Source organism: Tenrec ecaudatus, chromosome 7 (assembly GCF_050624435.1).
Source record: "Tenrec ecaudatus isolate mTenEca1 chromosome 7, mTenEca1.hap1, whole genome shotgun sequence".
NCBI lineage: Eukaryota > Metazoa > Chordata > Mammalia > Afrosoricida > Tenrecidae > Tenrec > Tenrec ecaudatus.
Window position 1 is genome coordinate 690,050 of NC_134536.1, and position 19,486 is coordinate 709,535.

At 53.8% G+C, this 19,486-nt stretch overlaps 1 protein-coding gene across 1 annotated transcript in view; it reads left to right on the forward strand.

The window, feature by feature from the left end:
* WDR27 (WD repeat domain 27) overlaps nt 1-19,486 on the forward strand; it is a 78,023-nt gene that overhangs the window by 13,428 nt on the left and 45,109 nt on the right. The window contains exons 4-16 of the mRNA XM_075554203.1: nt 353-477; nt 1,930-2,043; nt 3,683-3,734; nt 4,373-4,443; nt 5,135-5,255; nt 6,896-6,976; nt 8,147-8,293; nt 8,991-9,058; nt 10,371-10,492; nt 11,546-11,673; nt 12,445-12,622; nt 13,729-13,809; nt 18,078-18,175. Coding sequence (XP_075410318.1) covers nt 353-477; nt 1,930-2,043; nt 3,683-3,734; nt 4,373-4,443; nt 5,135-5,255; nt 6,896-6,976; nt 8,147-8,293; nt 8,991-9,058; nt 10,371-10,492; nt 11,546-11,673; nt 12,445-12,622; nt 13,729-13,809; nt 18,078-18,175 — 1,386 coding nt within the window. The remainder of the gene's footprint in view (nt 1-352; nt 478-1,929; nt 2,044-3,682; nt 3,735-4,372; nt 4,444-5,134; nt 5,256-6,895; nt 6,977-8,146; nt 8,294-8,990; nt 9,059-10,370; nt 10,493-11,545; nt 11,674-12,444; nt 12,623-13,728; nt 13,810-18,077; nt 18,176-19,486) is intronic.

The following is a 19,486-nucleotide window of genomic DNA, read 5'->3' on the forward strand; positions in this document are numbered from 1 at the left end:
CCCTCTAGTGGTCAGCTCAGTTGCTGCAGCAGTGCCTTCTCCACTTCCGGGATGGGTCCTGGCTGGCTGCTCCTGGAGTACAGCCACTCACAGTCGCCCCATGCCATTCTCAGAAGGGTGACCCAAATGACCTCACCGTGTGGACACCCCTCGTGTGCCCCCCCCCCCCAGCCAGTTCTTCTCTCTCACACTGTCCAGAGACTGAATGGCTGCTGGTCTTAATACTTCTGAGCAGGGTCTTATCAGTGCCCCCCGTGACTTCAGGAGAAAGATTGCCCCCCATGTCTAATCATGCTGCTGATTGTGGGCAGACATGGGGGTGTTTGTGGGCTGACACGACTGCCACCCACAGGGATGGCTCCTCGTGGAACGGTCCTGGGCTCGCTCCTGGGGAAGGTGATCTGCCTGGGGTTCAGCCTGCACGATTGTACTGTCGCCTTGAGCGTGGGGACTAGGATACTCATGCTGGACACCAAGGTAGGTGTGCATGTCCTCCCCGCAGAGCAACTGCAACCGGGGCCGGCTCTCTCGGGGAGGGGAGGGACATGAAAGCAGACGGAGCTGTACTGCGCCTGCTATTTCCCATCAGCCCAGGCCTGTTCAGGACTGCTGCGTACCAGGGGTGACCTTAGAAGTGTCATCAAGCATTCCCCGTCCTTTCACAGTCTTCTCTCCAAGCCCTCCTGAGACTGTGCTTTGTGGCCCGCTTCTAAGTCCTCATCCCGCAGGGCTTCCGTGCTTCTCCTCAAATCTTCATGGCCCTCCCGCAGCCGGGCTCAAGGTCCTAATCCTGAGCGCTTCTGTTGACCTCGTTCATCAGTCTCATTTTCATAGGAATCACCTATCTTGCTTTCTCATGAAGGTTATTGATTTTGCATTGGATGGTGAGATGGTAAGGCCGAGAACAGTGTGAAGCGCGGAGAACAATTAGAACGAACAATTAGGAGCATTTTAAGGGACACGCTGCTGCTTCTCCATTCATGCTGTGGGTGAGATGCTTGTGGGATATCCCAAATCCTTCCGCTTATCACAGTTGGTCTTTTATTTGTCCAGATGAATCTGGCTAACAAAGTTATTTGTCTGCAAAGAATGTTCTTGCTGAATCCACTGAAAACATTTCAGGCCAGGAAGATGCTAGGCATGAAGTCTCAATAGAGGACCCCAAGCAAAGAGGGTGTGGCATCTTTGGGGACACCGAGAGCACAGTTCCTGCCTTCAGTTCAGTTTGGACCCAGTTGTGAAACGGAGGGTCATACCTGAAAGAAGACGTAACAATGCACTGGACCCCACAGGCAAATGCTAGGAAGTGCGCCAGGAGAAAGGTAGATGGAGTCTACTTGCTCTTGGTCCAGTCTGGTCCTCTGGGGAAGTCCGTGGAGAAGCCGAAATGCATGAGACGCTCTGTGTGGACATCTCACGGTGCTTCCCTGTACTAGCGCCAGGCTACTAGTACAACTCGTCGTTGAAACAGCGTCGGGCACCTGGGGAATGGAATCCCCAGTGGGTCTGGTGAAGGGTCCCGGGAAGAGAAAGCCACAGCAGGGCAGGGTCTCAGCCGCACAGTGAGTGGTGAAACTAAGCAGCAGGTGCAAAGCTCTGCCCAGACCGGGCTCCAGCCTTTCCAGGGAGCCTTCCCTGCATGCCCCCTGTGGGATGCGCCTACTCAGGACAGAAGCCTGGCAGACAGATGTGGTGTGGGAGGGGAGGGTGGCAGAGGTGAGAGGGCCCGAGGAGGACACGTGTACCCCACTTATGCTCAGGGACAGTCTTAAGTTGGCTGGTACTTTCCAAACTGGGTCTGTGGTGTGTGGCTGTGCCCGCTTGGCTCAGCTGCCTGATTTCTGACTTCTTGGTTTATACACAGTTGTCTCTCATTTAGAAGAGGGTTTTGTGATAATAATTGTCATTGACCCCTCATCCACTCTCTAGAGCCCAACTGTCCTGGCTGAGCTGCAGGGCCATCTGGCTCCAGTGACCGCACTGGCTTTCAGTACTTGGCAAGCAGACACCCTCTTCTCTGTGTCTGAGGACAGAAGCTTCAAGGTACCTGGCCGGCCGGCTGTACACCAGCTTTGCCTGGGAGAGCTCTGGTGCTGCCCGGGTGGTGTGCACCTGCCACTGCACCTGTGGGAGGCTGGGGGGCGGGCACCCTTACGTTCCCAGGATAGCCTGAGGCCATTCTCCTCAGAACCACGGCCCCTGAGCCGGACACTCAGGTCTGCCCACAGTCTGCCACAGGGATGAGGCAGAAGAGGAAAACCATCACCCGAGACCAGGGAGTTCTGCCCCAGCAAACCGGGCTCAGGAAGCCAGTCAGTTCCCGGCATCCCCCATGAGTGCCAGACAGTTAGCCGTGTGGTCTCGGACAGGCAGTGTGATTGCATGGTTAAGCCCCCGTGGGGTCGCAGAACCAGGACCCCGGCCTCAGCCTCCCTTCCCCACTTTCCAGCTGTTTGCTTTCTGGTTCTGCCAAGTCCAGAGGCTGCCATTTCTGAGGACGTCAACTTTGCACATAAGCTTCTTTCATCTTACATTGCTTTCCACAGCTTTAGTGCTTATATGCTTGTAATGTTCTGTTGTAGAGAAGTGATCCTGTACACTGACATAACTGGGGAATGGATCCCTGTGTTGTATAGACTGATCCTATACACTGACATAACTGGGGAACGGATCCCTGTGTTGTAGAGAAGTGATCCTATACACTGACATAACTGGGGAACAGATCCCTGTGTTGTAGAGAAGTGATCCTGTACACTGACATAACTGGGGAACGGATCCCTGTGTTGTAGAGACTGATCCTATGCACTGACATAACTGGGGAACGAATCCCTGTGTTGTAGAGAAGTGATCCTGTACACTGACATAACTGGGGAACGGATCCCTGTGTTGTAGAGAAGTGATCCTGTACACTGACATAACTGGGGAACGGATCCCTGTGTTGTAGAGACTGATCCTATACACTGACATAACTGGGGAACGGATCCCTGTGTTGTAGAGACTGATTCTGTACACTGACATAACTGGGGAATGGATCCCTGTGTTGTAGAGACTGATCCTATGCAGTAACATAACTGGGGAACGGATCCCTGTGTTGTAGAGAAGTGATCCTGTACACTGACATAACTGGGGAACGGATCCCTGTGTTGTAGAGACTGATCCTATGCACTGACATAACTGGGGAACGGATCCCTGTGTTGTAGAGAAGTGATCCTGTACACTGACATAACTGGGGAATGGATCCCTGTGTTGTAGAGACTGATCCTGTACACTGACATAACTGGGGAACGGATCCCTGTGTTGTAGAGAAGTGATCCTGTACACTGACATAACTGGGGAACGGATCCCTGTGTTGTAGAGACTGATCCTATACACTGACATAACTGGGGAACGGATCCCTGTGTTGTAGAGACTGATCCTATGCAGTAACATAACTGGGGAACAGATCCCTGGTGGCACAGCAGGTTAAGCAGTGAGCTGCTCGCGGTGAGGTCAGTGGTTCGAAACCCCCAACGGCTGAGAGGGAGAAAGATGAGGTTTTCTATTCCTGTAAAAGCTCTCAGGGGTCAGTCTACCCTGTCCTGCAGGGACAGATTCAATGGCCGTGGGCTTGGAGGTGTTTGTGTTGGGGGTACCTTTAGCTCACAGCTCTGTTCTCTCCTGAAGGGCCGTATGCTTGTTGCAGGTGTGGGACTGCCGTGTGGGGACCGCGGTATATACCTCACCTGTGCTCTCAGGTAAGACTGGGTGCCGTTCACACAGGGTGGGGTCCTCCAAGCATGTCACGCACACCCACCGCACAGCATCCCATGAACCAGGGCGGGGACATGCTAACGGAGCAGGTCCATCTCTCCCATGGCCAGCGCCCTCACTGGCCGCTGCACGTTGGCAGACCCGGGGGGCAGGGGGGAGGCTGTGGGGCAGGAGGCCCTGGCTGCTCCCATGAAGCTTGTGCAGGCAAGGGCCCTGTTCAGATGGCCGGCACCCTGAGCGCCATGCGTCTGGGCTCATCATCCCTACCCACTTGCTCCCTGGTGGAAACGAAGGCTGGGCTTGGTGGTGGCGCAGTGGTGACAGGCTTTCCAGCCTCGGACATGTGGGACACTTCTCTCCCAGGGTGTGTGCACACAGTGGGTTCCCTGCTGGGATGAACGCCCATGTTTCTAAGTCTGGCCCGGGCCCTTTATTAGGAACGCCCCAACCCCCAACACACATACACACACACACACTCAGGGCCTCTCAGGCTTTGCTTCTCTGCTTCTGAGGAAGACTCTGCACGCGCCCCTGAGCCTGCCTCAAGGAGGTGCGCTGGTGACAGTCACCGCTGCGTGGCTGCCCTTGAGCGGACGCCCGGCCTCCTGTGCTCCTTCCGCAGCCTGTCCTCTCCTCAGCGTGCTCCTCCACAGAGACTCCGAGCAGCTGGTGACCGGCTGTGCCAACGGTCAGGTGAGGCCCTGCGCCGATCTGCCTCCCGTGACCACCGTGGAGGACAGGCCCTCAGCGCCACTGCCTGAGCCAAGCACCCCTGGGCCAGGCTGGTGTCTGCAGAAGGTTCCCACGTGGTTTGGACAGGAGGGTGACACTCGTACTTCATCGACTTCAAACTCAGCCCCACAACGCTGGCCGGCATGATTAGTGGGGCACAGTGTCTCCTGGGAAACCAAGTTGGCTCCCGCCCCTTCCTGACAGTTACTGGCCCCCTACTATGTGTGGCCACAAGCATCTCTTGGTGTGTGCAGGTTGATTTGTGACGTGTGAACACTGCTGTGTGTGACGTGTGTGCAGACCATGCTGGGGGACACGTGTGCAGACCCTGGTGTATGATGGACGTGTGTGCAGATGGTGGTGTGTGATGTGTGTGCAGATGTTTGCACAGACCATGCTGTGTGATGTGTGTACAGATGGTGATGGGGGACGTGTGAGCATAGGGGCGGGTGACGGGTTAATCTCGGTGGGAGTTGATGACTGGCCTGAGCACATGCGACCCCCTCACCAGTGCTTTCTAGCAGACACCTGAACCACACATGGGTCTCTTAGGAGGTCCTGCCACACATCCACTCCCTCCTCTTGCTGGACTTTGCTGCTCATCCGTGGGCACGACTTCTGCAGACCCAGCATCTGTGCGTGGGTCTTGCAGCTCTGGGTCTTCAGCCTGGCTGAAAGGCACCCCTATCGCTGTGTGACGCGCGTGGACCTCAGGAGAAAGGCAGCGAGCTTCTTCGCCAGGAAGGAGCAGCTTGGGCTCTGCAGCATCTCAGGTAACTTGGCTCAGCCTCTCTCACCCAGCCCCTGGGCACCACCGTCCCCAGCAGCACCCACTGATCAGTGTATGGGTGTGGCGTGCCATGGGAGGGAGAGCTGCTCTATGGCCCAGGTGGTGACACAAGTGAGGGTGACGGGGGGGTGGGGTGGGGACAGTGCTGCTGCTGCCCATTTGTCATGGGAAGGGGTCCCTGCGAATGGCTAACTTCCCGCCTGCTTCCTGAGAACTTGGCTGTTGACCCCGTCCAGCAGTGTCCTGGAAGGCAGGCCCCAGAGACGGGCTTGTGAAATGAGAGCCCTGTAGGTGCTACTGTCGAAGGCAGTGCACCGTCTGCCAACGAACAGTGCAGCCCGGCCCTGGGCCTCCTCCTGCTTTAGGCCCTGGGCCGCCTCCTGCTTTAGGCCCTGGGCCTCCTCCTGCTTTAGACCCTGGGCTTCCCCCTGCTTTAGGCCCTGAACCTCCCCCTGCTTTAGTTCCTGGGCCTCCCCCTGCTTTAGGCCCTGGATCTCCCCCTGCTTTAGGCTCTGAACCTCCTCCTGCTTTAGGCCCTGGGCCTCCTCCTGCTTTAGTTCCTGGACCTCCTCCTGCTTTAGGCCCTGAACCTCCTCCTGCTTTAGTTCCTGGGCCTCCTCCTGCTTTAGTTCCTGGACCTCCTCCTGCTTTAGGCCCTGAACCTCCTCCTACTTTAGTTCCTGGGCCTCCTCCTGCTTTAGGCCCTGGGCCTCCTCCTGCTTTAGGCCCTGAACCTCCTCCTGCTTTAGTTCCTGGACCTCCCCCTGGCTTTAGGCTCTGGACCTCCTCCTGGTTTTAGGCTCTGGACCTCCCCCTGGCTTTAGGCTCTGGACCTCCTCCTGGTTTTAGGCTCTGGACCTCCCCCTGGCTTTAGGCTCTGGACCTCCTCCTGGTTTTTAGGCCCTGGACCTACTCCTGCTTTAGGCCCTGGACCGCCCCCCTGCTTTAGTTCCTGGACCTCCCCCTTGGCTTTAGGCTCTGGACCTCCTGCTTTATAGGCCCTGCAAGCTTCCATCTTCCTAGTGTTTGGCCACCTACTCCGTGGCATCTCACGATCCCAGTGAGCAGAGCTGCTCTGTCGTGCAGGGTCCCCACAGGGCAGAACCCACTGGACTAGAGTGGACCTGGGCTTAAGCTGGACACTTCATGGTTATTCCTGGCAGCCTCTAAGCGCAGGTCTAATTTTATTTTTAACCATGTTCTGGAATGTTTAAGCCCCAAGACGCATCTAGCTTACAGATCACCCATGCTTCATCATAGCCTCCCGCCGGGACAGTTTCTGCTTTTGCTTTTTAAGAAGAGAAGCCTAGCCATATTGTGTTTGAAGAGGACAAGTCTCCCGCTGTTTTAAGCGCATGGGTCAGGGTGCTAGGGCTGTAAAGCACGCTGTGCGTCTGTCACTGTAGCCCACAATGAAAAGCTGAGTGGAGCTCCTTGGGGCTGTGGCGCGGTAGATCCCGTCCTGTCTGCCCTTGGCGACAGCCTGCAGGCGGGCACATGTCCAGGGCCACCTGTTTTGGGATCTCCTTTCCAGCCCATGGCCTGCCTTGTCGCAAGTCGCTTGCTTCTTAGCCTGGAGCTTTGCTCCCGCTCCGAGATTCGTACGGCTGGCTTCCTCCCCAGGTGAGAGGAAGAAAGAAGCGAGGGCCGAGGCGGACCTTCCTGTCCTGCACCTGGAGCGCTGTGACCTGCCCCTCAGTGGGAGCCCGGGGAGGAAGGGGTAGGTAACCAGGGCCTTCCACTTGGTAGGTTCCAGGTGCCAAGGTTCTAGTGTGCAAGCGGCAGTGAGTGTCAGGGGGCGGCGCCTGTCGGGGCCGTGCGTGTCAGGGGGCGGTCTCATGGGGCAGTGCATGTTAGGGGGCACTTTCACTCAGGGGATGGTCTCAGTGGTGGGGGCCTCCCTCAGGGGTACTGGTCTTACTCCCACAAAAGAGGGCCTCGCTGTCTGCCGGAGGTTGTCCCGAGCTGCCATGATACTGGGAACTATGCTGCAGGCAGGCATTTCAGAAAGCAGCAGGGGCTAGGGGACAGGTGAATTTCAGCACAGCTGCCAGGTTGAACAGGCGCATAAGATATCCCTGGCAATCTGCTTCTGAATTTTGCCAGTGAATTTTACCAATTGTATGAGGCCAGGTTGACTAGGAAAACAAATTCAGTGACATGCATAAGAAAGAGCCTTCTATCAAGACATCATGATGCATCAGTAAAGACCCCAGCCCAGTCCACCTCAAGTCCACCAGACCCTCTTCAGACTCCTGCAGCCGCGTGCAGTGATGCGAAACGCAGGACGATCACAGGCTGGTGAGGGCAAAGTCTTATGGATGCAATGGCTCTGGAAGGTCTCCGGGTGGCTCACAGCAGGAAGGAGAAGGCAGGGAGAGGTTCCTAGGGCCCTCGAGTCACCATCAGGCTGTGACCAGAGTGACGGGCTAGACTCCACCGCTACACTTTCATATGTCAAGTTGACCTGAAGTTATGTAATGGCCGCACCAGGCACGGCAGAGCACCATCCTGCGTGGTGCTGGATGCGCGCGCTCCTCAGGTTGGGAGGCTCCAAAGATGAAGGGGAGCTCAGGAGAGTTGACCTTGATGACGTGACTGGAGTCAAGCTTTCAGAGCCTGCGTTTCTGATGTTGCAAGACTCAACACGAGAAGAAGCAGCCCCACATGGCCGTTAGGAACTGGAGTGTGGAACATACGGAGTATGGACCCGGAAAAGTTGGGAGGTGTCCAAATGAACAGGAATGCATAACCTCGAGCCAGAGAGCTGGAGGCGTCTGGTCTGGGCCAGTTTTACAGCCGTTCAATTGGCATGGGCACGTATCATACAGTTCAGTCGTGGAGACTGAGTGGTGGTACCCGGCCCTCAGGCAGGCCATCACTGCCACCCCCCGCCCACACACACACCTAAAACCAGCCTGCCTTCTGCCAGTGCCACGTGCCTGTGGATTGGGAGCTCCGCCGGCTTGTTCTGCTTCAACTTGGCCAGCTTTGAACTGGAAGTTGCCTTACTGTATGAAGGTAAGCCCCCAACCTCACCCCACCCTTGTTCGAAGTCTTGTGACGTGCGTCCTTTTTCCGCCAGGTACGCGGAGAAAGACGGTGCTTTCTACTCCCAAAGAGAGTGACAGTCTCAGAAACCCACAGGGGCCATTCTGTGAGATTGGCCTTTTTGCCCCTACCCCTCCTCGAGGCCTGGTTACTGCTGCCTCTCCCCTCAGCCCACGCTTACCTGTCCCCTTCCTCTCAACCCTGCCCCCAAGTACTGCTCCATCCCTGTCTGTCTACGTGACCCCGAGGCCCAGGCTCGGTCGCTGTGCGAGCCCTCCCTGCGCTCCCAGTGTCCTCAGCACACACAGCACTGACCAGCCAGCCACCGCTCCAGCCGCACTGGGCACAGGTTCCTGGCCTCTAGCTTTCGTGGTCCTTGGTCCTTCTCACCTGACTGACCAGCTGGTCACTCCATGTCCTGGACTCCTGGTCTCCCTGCAAAGCCTCCTTTCTCCTTTTGTCAGGGCCTTCCCGGACACACTCGTGTGTCTGCATGTCTGCCTCCTGCTGATCTTCCCTTGTGGGGCTGCAGCCAACCTGGCCCGACCCCGCTCACGGGCTGGCTGGAGCCTGCCCGCTCGAGCTCTCATCCTGATGCACGCACGCATGGACGGTGCTCCTTGCTTGCTTCTTAAACGTAGCTTCTCTCTCTTCTCTGCACACCAAGACTTTGCCGACCTCAGCATTACAGTGGCGGGATCATGTGCCATCATGACGGAAGCTGTGAATGGGAAGGTTAGTGTTGACACCTTTATGGACTTCGTTTATGCAGCCGGTGATGAGTCTGTGTCTGTGACACCACCCTGCTCTGTAGGGGTGTCTGTCTGTGATATGTTCCTGTGCTGTAGGGTTGTCTGTCTGTGATATAACCCTGTTCTGTAGGGGTGTCTGTCTGTGACACTACCCTGTTCTGTAGGGGTGTCTGTCTGTGACACTACCCTGTTCTGTAGGGGTGTCTGTCTGTGACACTACCCTGTGCTGTAGGGGTGTCTGTCTGTGACACTACCCTGTGCTGTAGGGGTGTCTGTCTGTGACACTACCCTGTGCTGTAGGGGTGTCTGTCTGTGATATGTCCCTGTGCTGTAGGGGTGTTGTGTCTGTGAGGGGTCCCTGTTCTGCAGGGGTGTCTGTCAGTGAGGAGTCCTGGTTCTGTAGGGGTGTCTGTCTGTGAGGTGACCTTTTCTGTAGGGGTGTCTGTGAGGTGTCCCTGTGCTGTAGATGTCTCTGTTAGGTGTCCTGGTTCTGTAGGGATATGTCTGTGAGGTGTCCCTGCTCTGTAGGGGTGTCTGCCCGTGAGGTGTCTATGTTCTGTGGGGGTGTCCGTTTGTGAGGTATCTATGTTCTGTAGAGGTATCTGTTTGTGAGGTGTCCCTGTTCTGTAGGGGTATCTGTCTATGACATGTCCCTCTTCTGAAGGGGTGCCTCTATGATATGTCCCTCTACTGTGGAGGTGTCTGTCTGTGAGGGGTCTTTGTTCTGTAGGAGTATCTCTCTGTGAGGTATTCCTATTCTGTTGGAGTGTCTGTCTGGGAGGTGCCCCAATTCTGTAGGGTTGTCTGTCTGTGACGTGCCCTGTTTTGTAGGGATGTCTGTCTGTGAGGTGTCCCTGTTCTGTAGTGGCATCTTTCTATGACATATCCCTGTTCTGTAGGGTTGTCTGTCTGTGACGTGCCCTGTTCTTTAGGGGTGTCTGTCTGTGAGGTGTCCCTGTGTTGTAGTGGTGTCTGTCTGTGAGGTGCCCCTGTTCTGAAGGGATATCTGTCTGTCATGTGTTCCTGTTCTGTAGGGGTGTCTGTCCGTGACATGTCCCTGAGCTGTACGATGCCTTTGTCTGTGACGTGTGCACTTCCCACACGCTATTATGAGTTGATTCCCCCCTCGTATTAATTTACATAAGTGAGGAAGTCCTCTGTGGTCACTGTCACCTGTGACATCGTGCATGTGTGCAGGAATCTGATGTGGATTTCACTGTGAATGCTGTGTTGGTGACTTGGACTGCCCACATCTGTTACTTCCCTCTGCGTCCATCACACCTCTAACCCTGCAGGTCCTGTGCTTGCTCTCATCCCTGTTTGGAAATAAGATTGCTGTGCTGGAAATCAACCCTGTCTCCCTGGCAGGCTCCCAGAGGGGTGCTGCTGTGGGGAGGCACTTGTCCGTCCTGGCAAGGTACTAAGTCTTTTTACGGTAGAGTGTGTGTGTGTGTGTGTGTGTGTGTGTGTGTGTGTGACTGAGAGTGTGTGTGCTGATTGTGGATATAAATATGTGACTGCATGTGCCTGAGTTTGTGAGTGTCTGAGTGAGTGTGAATGATTGTGCATGACTGAGTGTCAATCATTGTGTGTGTTTGATAATGAGTGTGTGTGAATGCATGTTAATAGGTGCTTGTGTGTGCAAGTATGTGTGGATGAGAAAATGTGTGAATGCTGGGTTGAGTGTGTGTGTGTGTGTGTGTGTGTGTGAGTGAGAGTGAGTGTGCACGAGAATGTGTGAGTGCCTGAATGTGTGTGAGTGTGATCAAGCACGCACATGAGTATGTGAGCGCATGCTGGGTTGAGTGTGCATTTAAGTCATTGTGAATCAGTGCATGTAAATGGGAGTGTGTGAACGTTATGTAAGTGTGGCTGTAAGTGAGTGCGGGTGAGTGTGTGTATGTATGTTTGTATTTGCCTGGGAGAGAGTGCATGAGTGAGTGTATGTAAAGTGAAGATGCCTGTGAACGTATGTGTGCATGTAGCATGTGAAGAAGTGTATGGGAGCATCATGTGAATGTGATGGTGTGAATGCCTGTGAGTGAGTGAATTTATGACTGCATGTGAGTGTGCACAATTGTGAGCCTGGCGCAGGACCGTGCAGTGTTTTGTTCTGTTGTGCAGAAGAAAATGGGTCAGAGATGCCTCAATGGTACCTAACAACAACAATAACAGCAATTAGACTCTATACGTATGTACAAAAAAGTTCATAGCTGTTTTGTAAAACATGATACACTGTTACTTCAGTATAGTATGTAAATTAGAACAGACCCATTTCAATAAAAATAGAATATTTTCTTCACTTACAAGGATAAACACAAGCTTTTACCAGATGTCTTCATTTCCAAATACTGTATATTCATAAATATGTGATCTAGTCATTTGTAACTACCCTTACAATATGTGTTTCATTGAGACAATCCCACTGTACGATTGCGGTTTTTACAGAACAGCTTTGCCTCTGTTTCAGCTCCTGTGTCTCACCAACCTCCCCGCTGTATTGTGGAGCCACTGAGAAGAAATGTCCCAACCCCCCTGGACAGAGGCCATCTGGTCAGTGTCATAGACTCCCAGATGCAAATGGACAGTTGTCACCCGGCTAGATTTGTCATGCTGCCCTGCACTGATTGATGTAGAAGCCAATCAGCGTCTGCTTCCTTCCTTTGCTCTCCAGTGTTTCTGGATGCTCCCAGGGAGGGCCCACACTCATGCTCCTTTCCCGACAGCAGGGATCACCCCGCGGTGGTGGTGGTCATTCCATGGTCCTCCCATGTGGTGGTGGTGACCAGTAAGAGGAAAACCTTGTTGGCTCCATTGTCCCAGCTGGTGTCAACCATCCCAAGGAGGGGTTCCCATGCTCTCTGTCTGTCCACCCGCTCACTGCTGCTCCGGCCTCTGCAAACAAGCCGCATTCCGGAGTGCCTAACCCAACAAACGCCAAGCAGACCAGCCTTCAGCCACCACTCGCCCTGACCCTGGGGACCCACAGCGTTTCTCACGGCCTCAGCCTCTCAGGACCAGACCTGGCCCTCTTCCCAGCTGCTGGGCGGTGTTGGACCGCTCACCTTTCCCTCCATCGTGGAGGGTGTGAAGGCTGCCTTCTTATGGCTGCAGGGAGCATTAATATACATGTCGACGTCATCAGCCACACAGCGCTCAGGACAGCAGAGCTAGAACTTCCGGTCTCTCCATCATGTGGTGCCCTGAGCTGAGGCCCTGCTGGGCTCAGTCCACCCCGTGTGCTTGCTGAGATTCCCATGGCAGTGCTGTGCGGGAGGGCGGTCACGCGAGGAGCAGCATTTGAAATACAGTTGTAATCGTACTGCGCTTTAGTGTAGTTACAGGATGAGATAGAGTGAACGTGCAGAGAAACAACCCTGCACTTACACTGGCTTCTGTGCTGTTTCATGTCCATCCCGGAACTTGGGTTTCTGTGGTTGTCAGTCCCTGTGTCCAGCCACTCCGCTGCCACCCGGAGCCGAATCCAGGACCAGCCCCTTGTCTTCCACACGAAGGTCAGGTCCTCGGGCTATGGCCACGGCCCACGGTGCGTAAGACTGTCTTGGGGTTGGGTGGCTTCTAGCACTTAGTGTAAATCAAGACATGCTTTCAGTTGAGCGGACCCACGGCAGGAATGGGGTCACTGCCTCTGGGCAACAGATGCTTCACCAGGGATTCTGGCACAGAGCTGGGTGTGTGTGCATGCTGAGGATCCCCTGATGTGGGGATGCCTGGCCTGCGGGGACTACCTAACCTGTGGGGACCCCTGACCTGAGGGCTTTATCCTGTGTGGACCCCTTGACCCATGGGACCCCCTGACCTGGGGCACCCCTTGACCTGTGGGGATCCTGATCTGTGGAGACTTGCCTCCTGGTGGTAGTGGTGGGGGCGCCAGTGCAGATGCGGGGTGTGCATGGGGAAGGGGAGGTGGGCAGTCAGGGATATGCAGAGGGTACAGGTAGGGGCAAAAGGGGTGGACGAGGTGGGTGATAGAGTGCAAGGGGGAGGGGGGAGAGGAGGGAGGAGGAGTTGAGATGGTGTGCAGGGGGTTAGTGGGGAGTTGGGGTATGGGGGGGAAGATGCGGAGGGGGAAGGCAAGGATTGTGGAGGAGGGGTGCAAGTGGGAAGGGGTATAGTTAAATGTGCCTAGTGGGAGAGCCTTATTGGGGGTGCTGAGGGGTACCAGGGTCCATGTGGGGCAGTGCTTGGGTGCTGTTGTGGGGGGAAGTAGCTCCTGAGAGCCCCCATTTGATGAGGGGGCAGTGCTGAGATCAGGTGTGAGGTGCTTGGGGAGACCTCGGGGCTGACTTGGGGGAGGTATTCCCCAGGAGGATAGCACATGGGTGGGGCACGTATGGGTGGAAGGGCAGCTAGGCCGCGCCCTGAGGGGAAGTTGGGAAATGGGGCTGTTGGGTGACAGTCGGGTAGACACTGCCTTGCCTGGTAGCCTTCCGGAGTTCACCTTCATTGTTGCCAGTGTGGGGTCTTCCCCACAGCACACCCTCCCCCCGCTTCTCCAGGAAGTGAGTGAGTGGTGGGGTCACACGGCCTGTGGCTTAGCAGCCGAATGAGTTAGCCACTGTGACACAGGTCTCCCTCTGAGGAGAGGTGGAGCTTGTCACCTCTGAGGCTGACACAGAGTTTTCTTTGCAGCAAGGTCCCGATGTTTACACCAAAGACGAATACCAAGGGTGTCGGTAACAGGTCTTCACAGCGCAGGAGCAGCCACCAGTGGTAGGCCCTCTCGATTGTGCACTACAGCTCAATTTGAAGTAAACTTTAGAGACCATGTAATTATTGAACTGATTTTCTTCAAACAGGTGTGAGACTGTGGGTGCGATTCTCTCTCTCTCTCTCTCACACACGTACCCATATGATTTTTACATAGAGCTTTACAGTCCTGCTGTTATTTTTACCACCTTGGAAACTGTGACTTTGGGATGAAGCTCAGTTTTAAGAAACATTGTAGCTAAAGAATATTCTCAAGTTGCTCCAGTGACCGCTGACTAGAAATCTTGAGCCCCTGAAAGTGCTGGGCTTTTCAGGCCTGGTGGCCCATTCCTGGGGGAGCGCTACCTCTGTCAGGCATGGGCCCTGGGCACTGGTTCTGATTCAGGGCTGTCTTGGAACTTCTGGGCAAGTCTTGCAAACAGGTGTTCGCACCAAGAGGAGGAGTATGGGGGCTTGGGGGCAGGGGGAAGCTTTGGGGCTCCCTACAGCTCTGGAGTGTAACAATGTCATGTGAAGAGACAAGCACTAAGCTCCCTGCCATGGAGCTGGATCTGACTTCTAGTGGCCCTGTAGGGCAGAGTAGACCTGCCCTCAGGGGTTTCTCAGACTTCCAATACATCTTTTTTAAAAAATATCATTTTATTGGGGGCTCATACAACTCTTATCACAATCCATACATACATCAATTGTGTAAAGCATATTTGTACATTCGTTACCCTCCTCATTCTCAAAGCATTTGCTCTCCACGTAAGCCCCCTGTCATCAGCTCTTCATTTCCCCCCTCCCTCCCCACTTCCCCCTCCCTCAGGAGCCCTTGATAGTTTATACATTATTATTTTGTCATATCTTACACTGTCCAACATTATCCCTTCACCCACTTTTCTGTTGTCTGTCTCCAAGGGAGGAGGTGATATGGAGATCCTTATAATCAGTTCCCCCTTTCTACCCCACCCTCCCTCCACCTTCCCAGGATCGCCACTTTCACCACTGGTCCTGAAGGGATCATACATCCTGGATTCCCTGTGTTTCCATTTCCTATCTGTACCAGTATGCATCCTCTGGTCTAGTCAGATTTGTAAGGCAGAATTGGGATCATGATAGTGGGTTGGGAGGAAGCATTTAGGAACTAGAAAAAAGTTGTATGTTTCATCATTGCTACACTGCACATATTTACTGAAACTGAAAGCCTCTTCTTTTTCCATGGAGCAGCTGGTGGGCTTGAACTGCTGACCTTGTGGTTAGCAGCCCAATGCCTAATACACTGTACCACCCGGAAATGTTCATTTTAATATGCATCACCTATCCATGCAAAAAATCACCAGACTGACAAAAGTCCTTCCTGAGCCCTGGTGGGTGTGTGCTCATAGATGATGGTGAGATGGAATGAATGGCCTGGTGCTGGTCATTTGGAAAGGGCAATTGTATGATCTGTGACTCGGAATGGTAGATGGAGGGGCAATGGCATCACATTCCTTGTCAAGACGCACCTGTCACTCACTCATAAACTTCAAGTTGAAGCTGAAGAAACCTAAAACAAGTCCAACACAGGAGCCAAATTACCATCTTGAATCGTTCCACCTGAATTTAGAAACCATCTCAAGAACAGATTTGACTCATTGAACATGAACGACGGAGACAAGATGGGTCTGTGCGGTGAAGAATGCCACACACATTGAATGCAGAAGGCAAACAAAAATTCAGAAGAAGGAGAAGACCAGAAAGGACTTTGGGAGAGACTGTGAAGGTTGCTGATTGGAGTAGCTGAAGTGAATGGAAAAGCAGCCCGGGTGGTGGAGTGGTGATGCGTTGGGCCGCCAACCAAAAGATCAGCAGTTTGAAACCACCAGCCACACGGAGGGAAGAAAGAAGGGGTTTCTACTCCTGTGAAAGGTCACAGTCCTGGAAACCCACAGGGCAGCTCATCTTTGTCCTTGGGGTCGATGGCAGTAGGTTTGAGTTTGGGGTTTTAAAAAATGAATGTGAGAAATCATGAAGTATAAGAACTGAACAAAAGATTCTGAAGAGTAGCTTGGGAAGACAAAGCACTATAAAGAAATGTGTAATGACCTTGAGGTGGAAGACTAAAAGGAAAGAACATAGCATATCTCCAAGTAAAAGGGAAAATAAAGACTTGAGTTGCAATATTAAAGAATTTTGTGGGCAAAACACTGAATGATGCCAGAAACATCCAAAGAAAATGGAAGGCACACACAGGCACTGCACCCATGCTTGTGTGTATCAGTCACGCTGGGGTAGTAGATGATCGGGAGCCTCCAACGCTAGAGCAGGAGCGCATGCTGCGCCTGAAGGCATGTGAGAAACAAGGCCCGGGAACGCACCCACTGAGGTGTCCGAACGAGCGGACGCAGCCTCGAAAGTGGACACTCATCAGTGCCAAGAACGATGGAAGACAGCTACCTGGCCATCAAAAGGAAGAGGTCTCCACGGTCCCCATTCCAAAGATAGGTGACCCAGCAGACGGCAGAAATTATGGAACAATAGTAATACCACACAGAAGTAAAATGTTATGGAAGATAATTTTTAAAAAACCCTTGCAACAGTACATTGACAGAGAGTTGCCTAAGATTCAGGAGAGGACATCCCATGGAAAAATGGGATGTCACTGCTGATGTCAGGTGGATCTTGACTGAAAGCCTAGATACCAGATGTTTCTTGTGCTTTGGTGACTATGCCAAAGCATTTGGCTGTCTGTGTCATAACAAATTATGGGTGATATTGCGGAGTGGGAATTCCAGAACCCTTCCTCGTGCTCCTGGGAGTTTGTACATGGATCAACAGGTAGTTGTGTGAGCAGAACCAGGGAATCCTGCATGGTTTAAAATCAGAAAAGGTGTGTGCCAGCGTGTATCCTCTCACCATACTTATTCAATGTCTGGTGAGCAAATCCGAAGAGAAGCTGGATTTTGTGAAGAAGAAGAATGTGACTCATTAACAGCCTGTGAGTGCAGATAACACAGCCTTGCTTGCTGAAAGTGAAGAGGACTCACTAATGAAGTATTCATGAATGGATATCACTATTTACTCAAGTCTTAAAAATGGAGCCTTCAGTTTGGATCACAACTCAATGTAAAGTGAATAAAAATGCTCAGAACTGGACCAAGAAGCAAGATAATGATAAATGGAGAAAAGATGTCACTTGGATCTACAATCAGTGCTCCTGGTGGCAGCAGTCAAGAGATCAAAGGATGCATTGTGTTGGGTCAATCTGTTGCACAAGACCTCTTTAGAATATTGAAAACCAAGGAGGTCACTTTGAGGACTCAACCGCACCTGACCCAAGCCCTGATATTTTCATTTCCTCATAGGCATTTCAAAGTTGGATTTGAATAAAGAAAATCGAAGAAGGAACGATATGTTTGAATTCTGATATTGGTGAGGAATATCACAAAGATGACTGAGCACCAAGAAGAACCAATCAATCTGCCATATGGGGGGGGGACACCCCAGAGTGCTCCTCAGAAAGAGGAAGGGGGACGTCATCTTATGTATTTTGGAGAGATCAGTCCCTGGAGGAGGACATCATTCTTTGTCAACCAGAGGGTCAGCGAGGAAAAGAAAGAGGAAGAGCCTCAAGGAGAGGGCGGATACAGTTGCTGCAGCCATGGGCTCGAGCACAGGAACAATTGTGAGGACGCCGGCGCAGGACCGGCAGGTTTCTTTGTTTGTCTGTGAGGACAGACGTGGGGGCACCTAATCACTAAGGTGGTTGCCTTTCACTGAATTCTGGGTGTCATGCCAGCCAGTGGGCAGGTGGTTGGTGCCCCTTGGTGGGATGCCCCGTGAACGTGGCACTCACTCCTACTGGTGCACTGGGTCCCATAGCATTAACTTTCCCTCCACGTTTCAACCTTGGTTATTCAGAGGCGATGCAGTGGGTCCGTCCGTTCATAGAAAGGGACCATCTGCAGGTGGTTTGAGGGTCAGAGTCATGGCCACAAGGCTTTGGACCAGGACGTGAAGTGGATTTTCTCTCTCCTGAGGCTCCTCCTACAAACGGACCCTGTGGTCTCAGCAGTTAGTGTTGCACATGGCAGCTCTTCAGTGGGTTGCATCTGAGAACAGCGCGTGTGTTGTGGCAATGTGCAGCAGAGAATCAGTCCACTGTCTGAGCATAAGAATTTCGTGAGACGTTCATGTGCCCCGATTCCTGGGTTGAGAGATGAGATGTGTGAGCCGGGGAAACCCACTCCTATGTCTGGTGCCGTTTCAGACCCTCCCTTGACTTCCGTGGTCTCTGGCTTTCTTTGCAGCAAAGACTACCCCGTGGAGAGCCCACGACCAGCCCGCCTCTGCCAGCAGGTGGCTGTGGCCCCTGCCCCCACCTCGGTGTGCTGTCTGCAATACTCAGGTGCCCTGCCCCCTCCCCTGCTCCAGCGCCAGGGCACCCTCTGCCTGAGGCATTTGTGCCTGTGCTTAATGAACACATGTAGGTCTGTATCCTGGCTGCTTGAGGGCCTCCACCTGGTTGGATCTGGAGTTAATACTGGGCCTGATTTACAAACATTCACTCTCGGGCAACTTGCTCATGGCTGTCCCCCCCACCCCACCCCCAATCCAAACCACTGCTTCCAAGGTGCTTCCAGCTCATGCTGACCCCGCAGGACTGGTGACCTGGCCCTGCCAGGTCTCCAAGGCTCCCAGAGAGTCGCTGCTGGGTTGACCTTGGGCCTTTTGGCTGGCAATTGAGCACATGCCCGTGGCCTCCCAGGGACCCTAGCTTGTGAACTGGCCTGGATTTGCTCTGTGTCTGAAGACCATCTCCTTCCTTGGCTCCCAGGTGGGCCTGGGCTGACTGCATGAGGCACATGAGGATGGTGGCCCTGATGGGACAGTAACCCTACAGGACAGGGGAGAACTGCCCCAGTGGGTTTCCAAGACGGTAGCACTTTACCAGAGTAGAAAGCCTCATCTTTCTCCCTTGGAGCTAGCTGGTGGTTTTGAACTGATGATCTTGAGGTTAGCAGCCCAGCACTGTGTCACCAGGCTGAAAGTATTGCTATTGATTTGAGCTCCCTCGTGCACGGGGGTTATTCCAACACAACGTGTGGAACTGGCTTTGTGACCAGGGGTCCATTGCAAACAAGTCTCCCAGTCAGACACCCTCTTCCACTACCCAGGGACCTTCATGAACAGGTGTAACCCAAATGCACAGCCGAGCTGTTCTGGGGGAGGGGTTCCCGGGGGCCGCCCTGGTGGGCCTTCTTGAGGGGCAGCACAGGGGCTCACGAAGGAGAAGCTTTCCCAAGGCAGAGAACTGCCTGGGAGGGGAAAAGGCTGGGAAAGGGGGTGGTGGTGGTGGTGGTGGTGTGTGTGTGTGTGTGTTGCAGGCAGTGCCTTCTCAAGTGGACCATGCAGCGCTCCTCTGGGCGGGCAGCAAGGGCAGCCCCATGGAAGTGCCAGTGGACAACCTCTCTTCCTGCCCCCACCCCCTCAGCCCTGCTCTTGCGCCTTCACACTTCTGCTTGTCCCCATGCTAAAAGGGACCAGTGGGAGGTGCTGGGAGGCTGCACTGCCCTTGGGAGGAAGCTATGATTCCACAGCTCAGACTCCCTCAGGAGGCACAGATTTCTCCCTAGGGCAGTGTGGCTCCTGCGGGGAGTGGGTGTGGGTGAGGGGGTCTGAGGAGAGCATAGTCTCCTCCCTCAGGTGGTGCAGACAG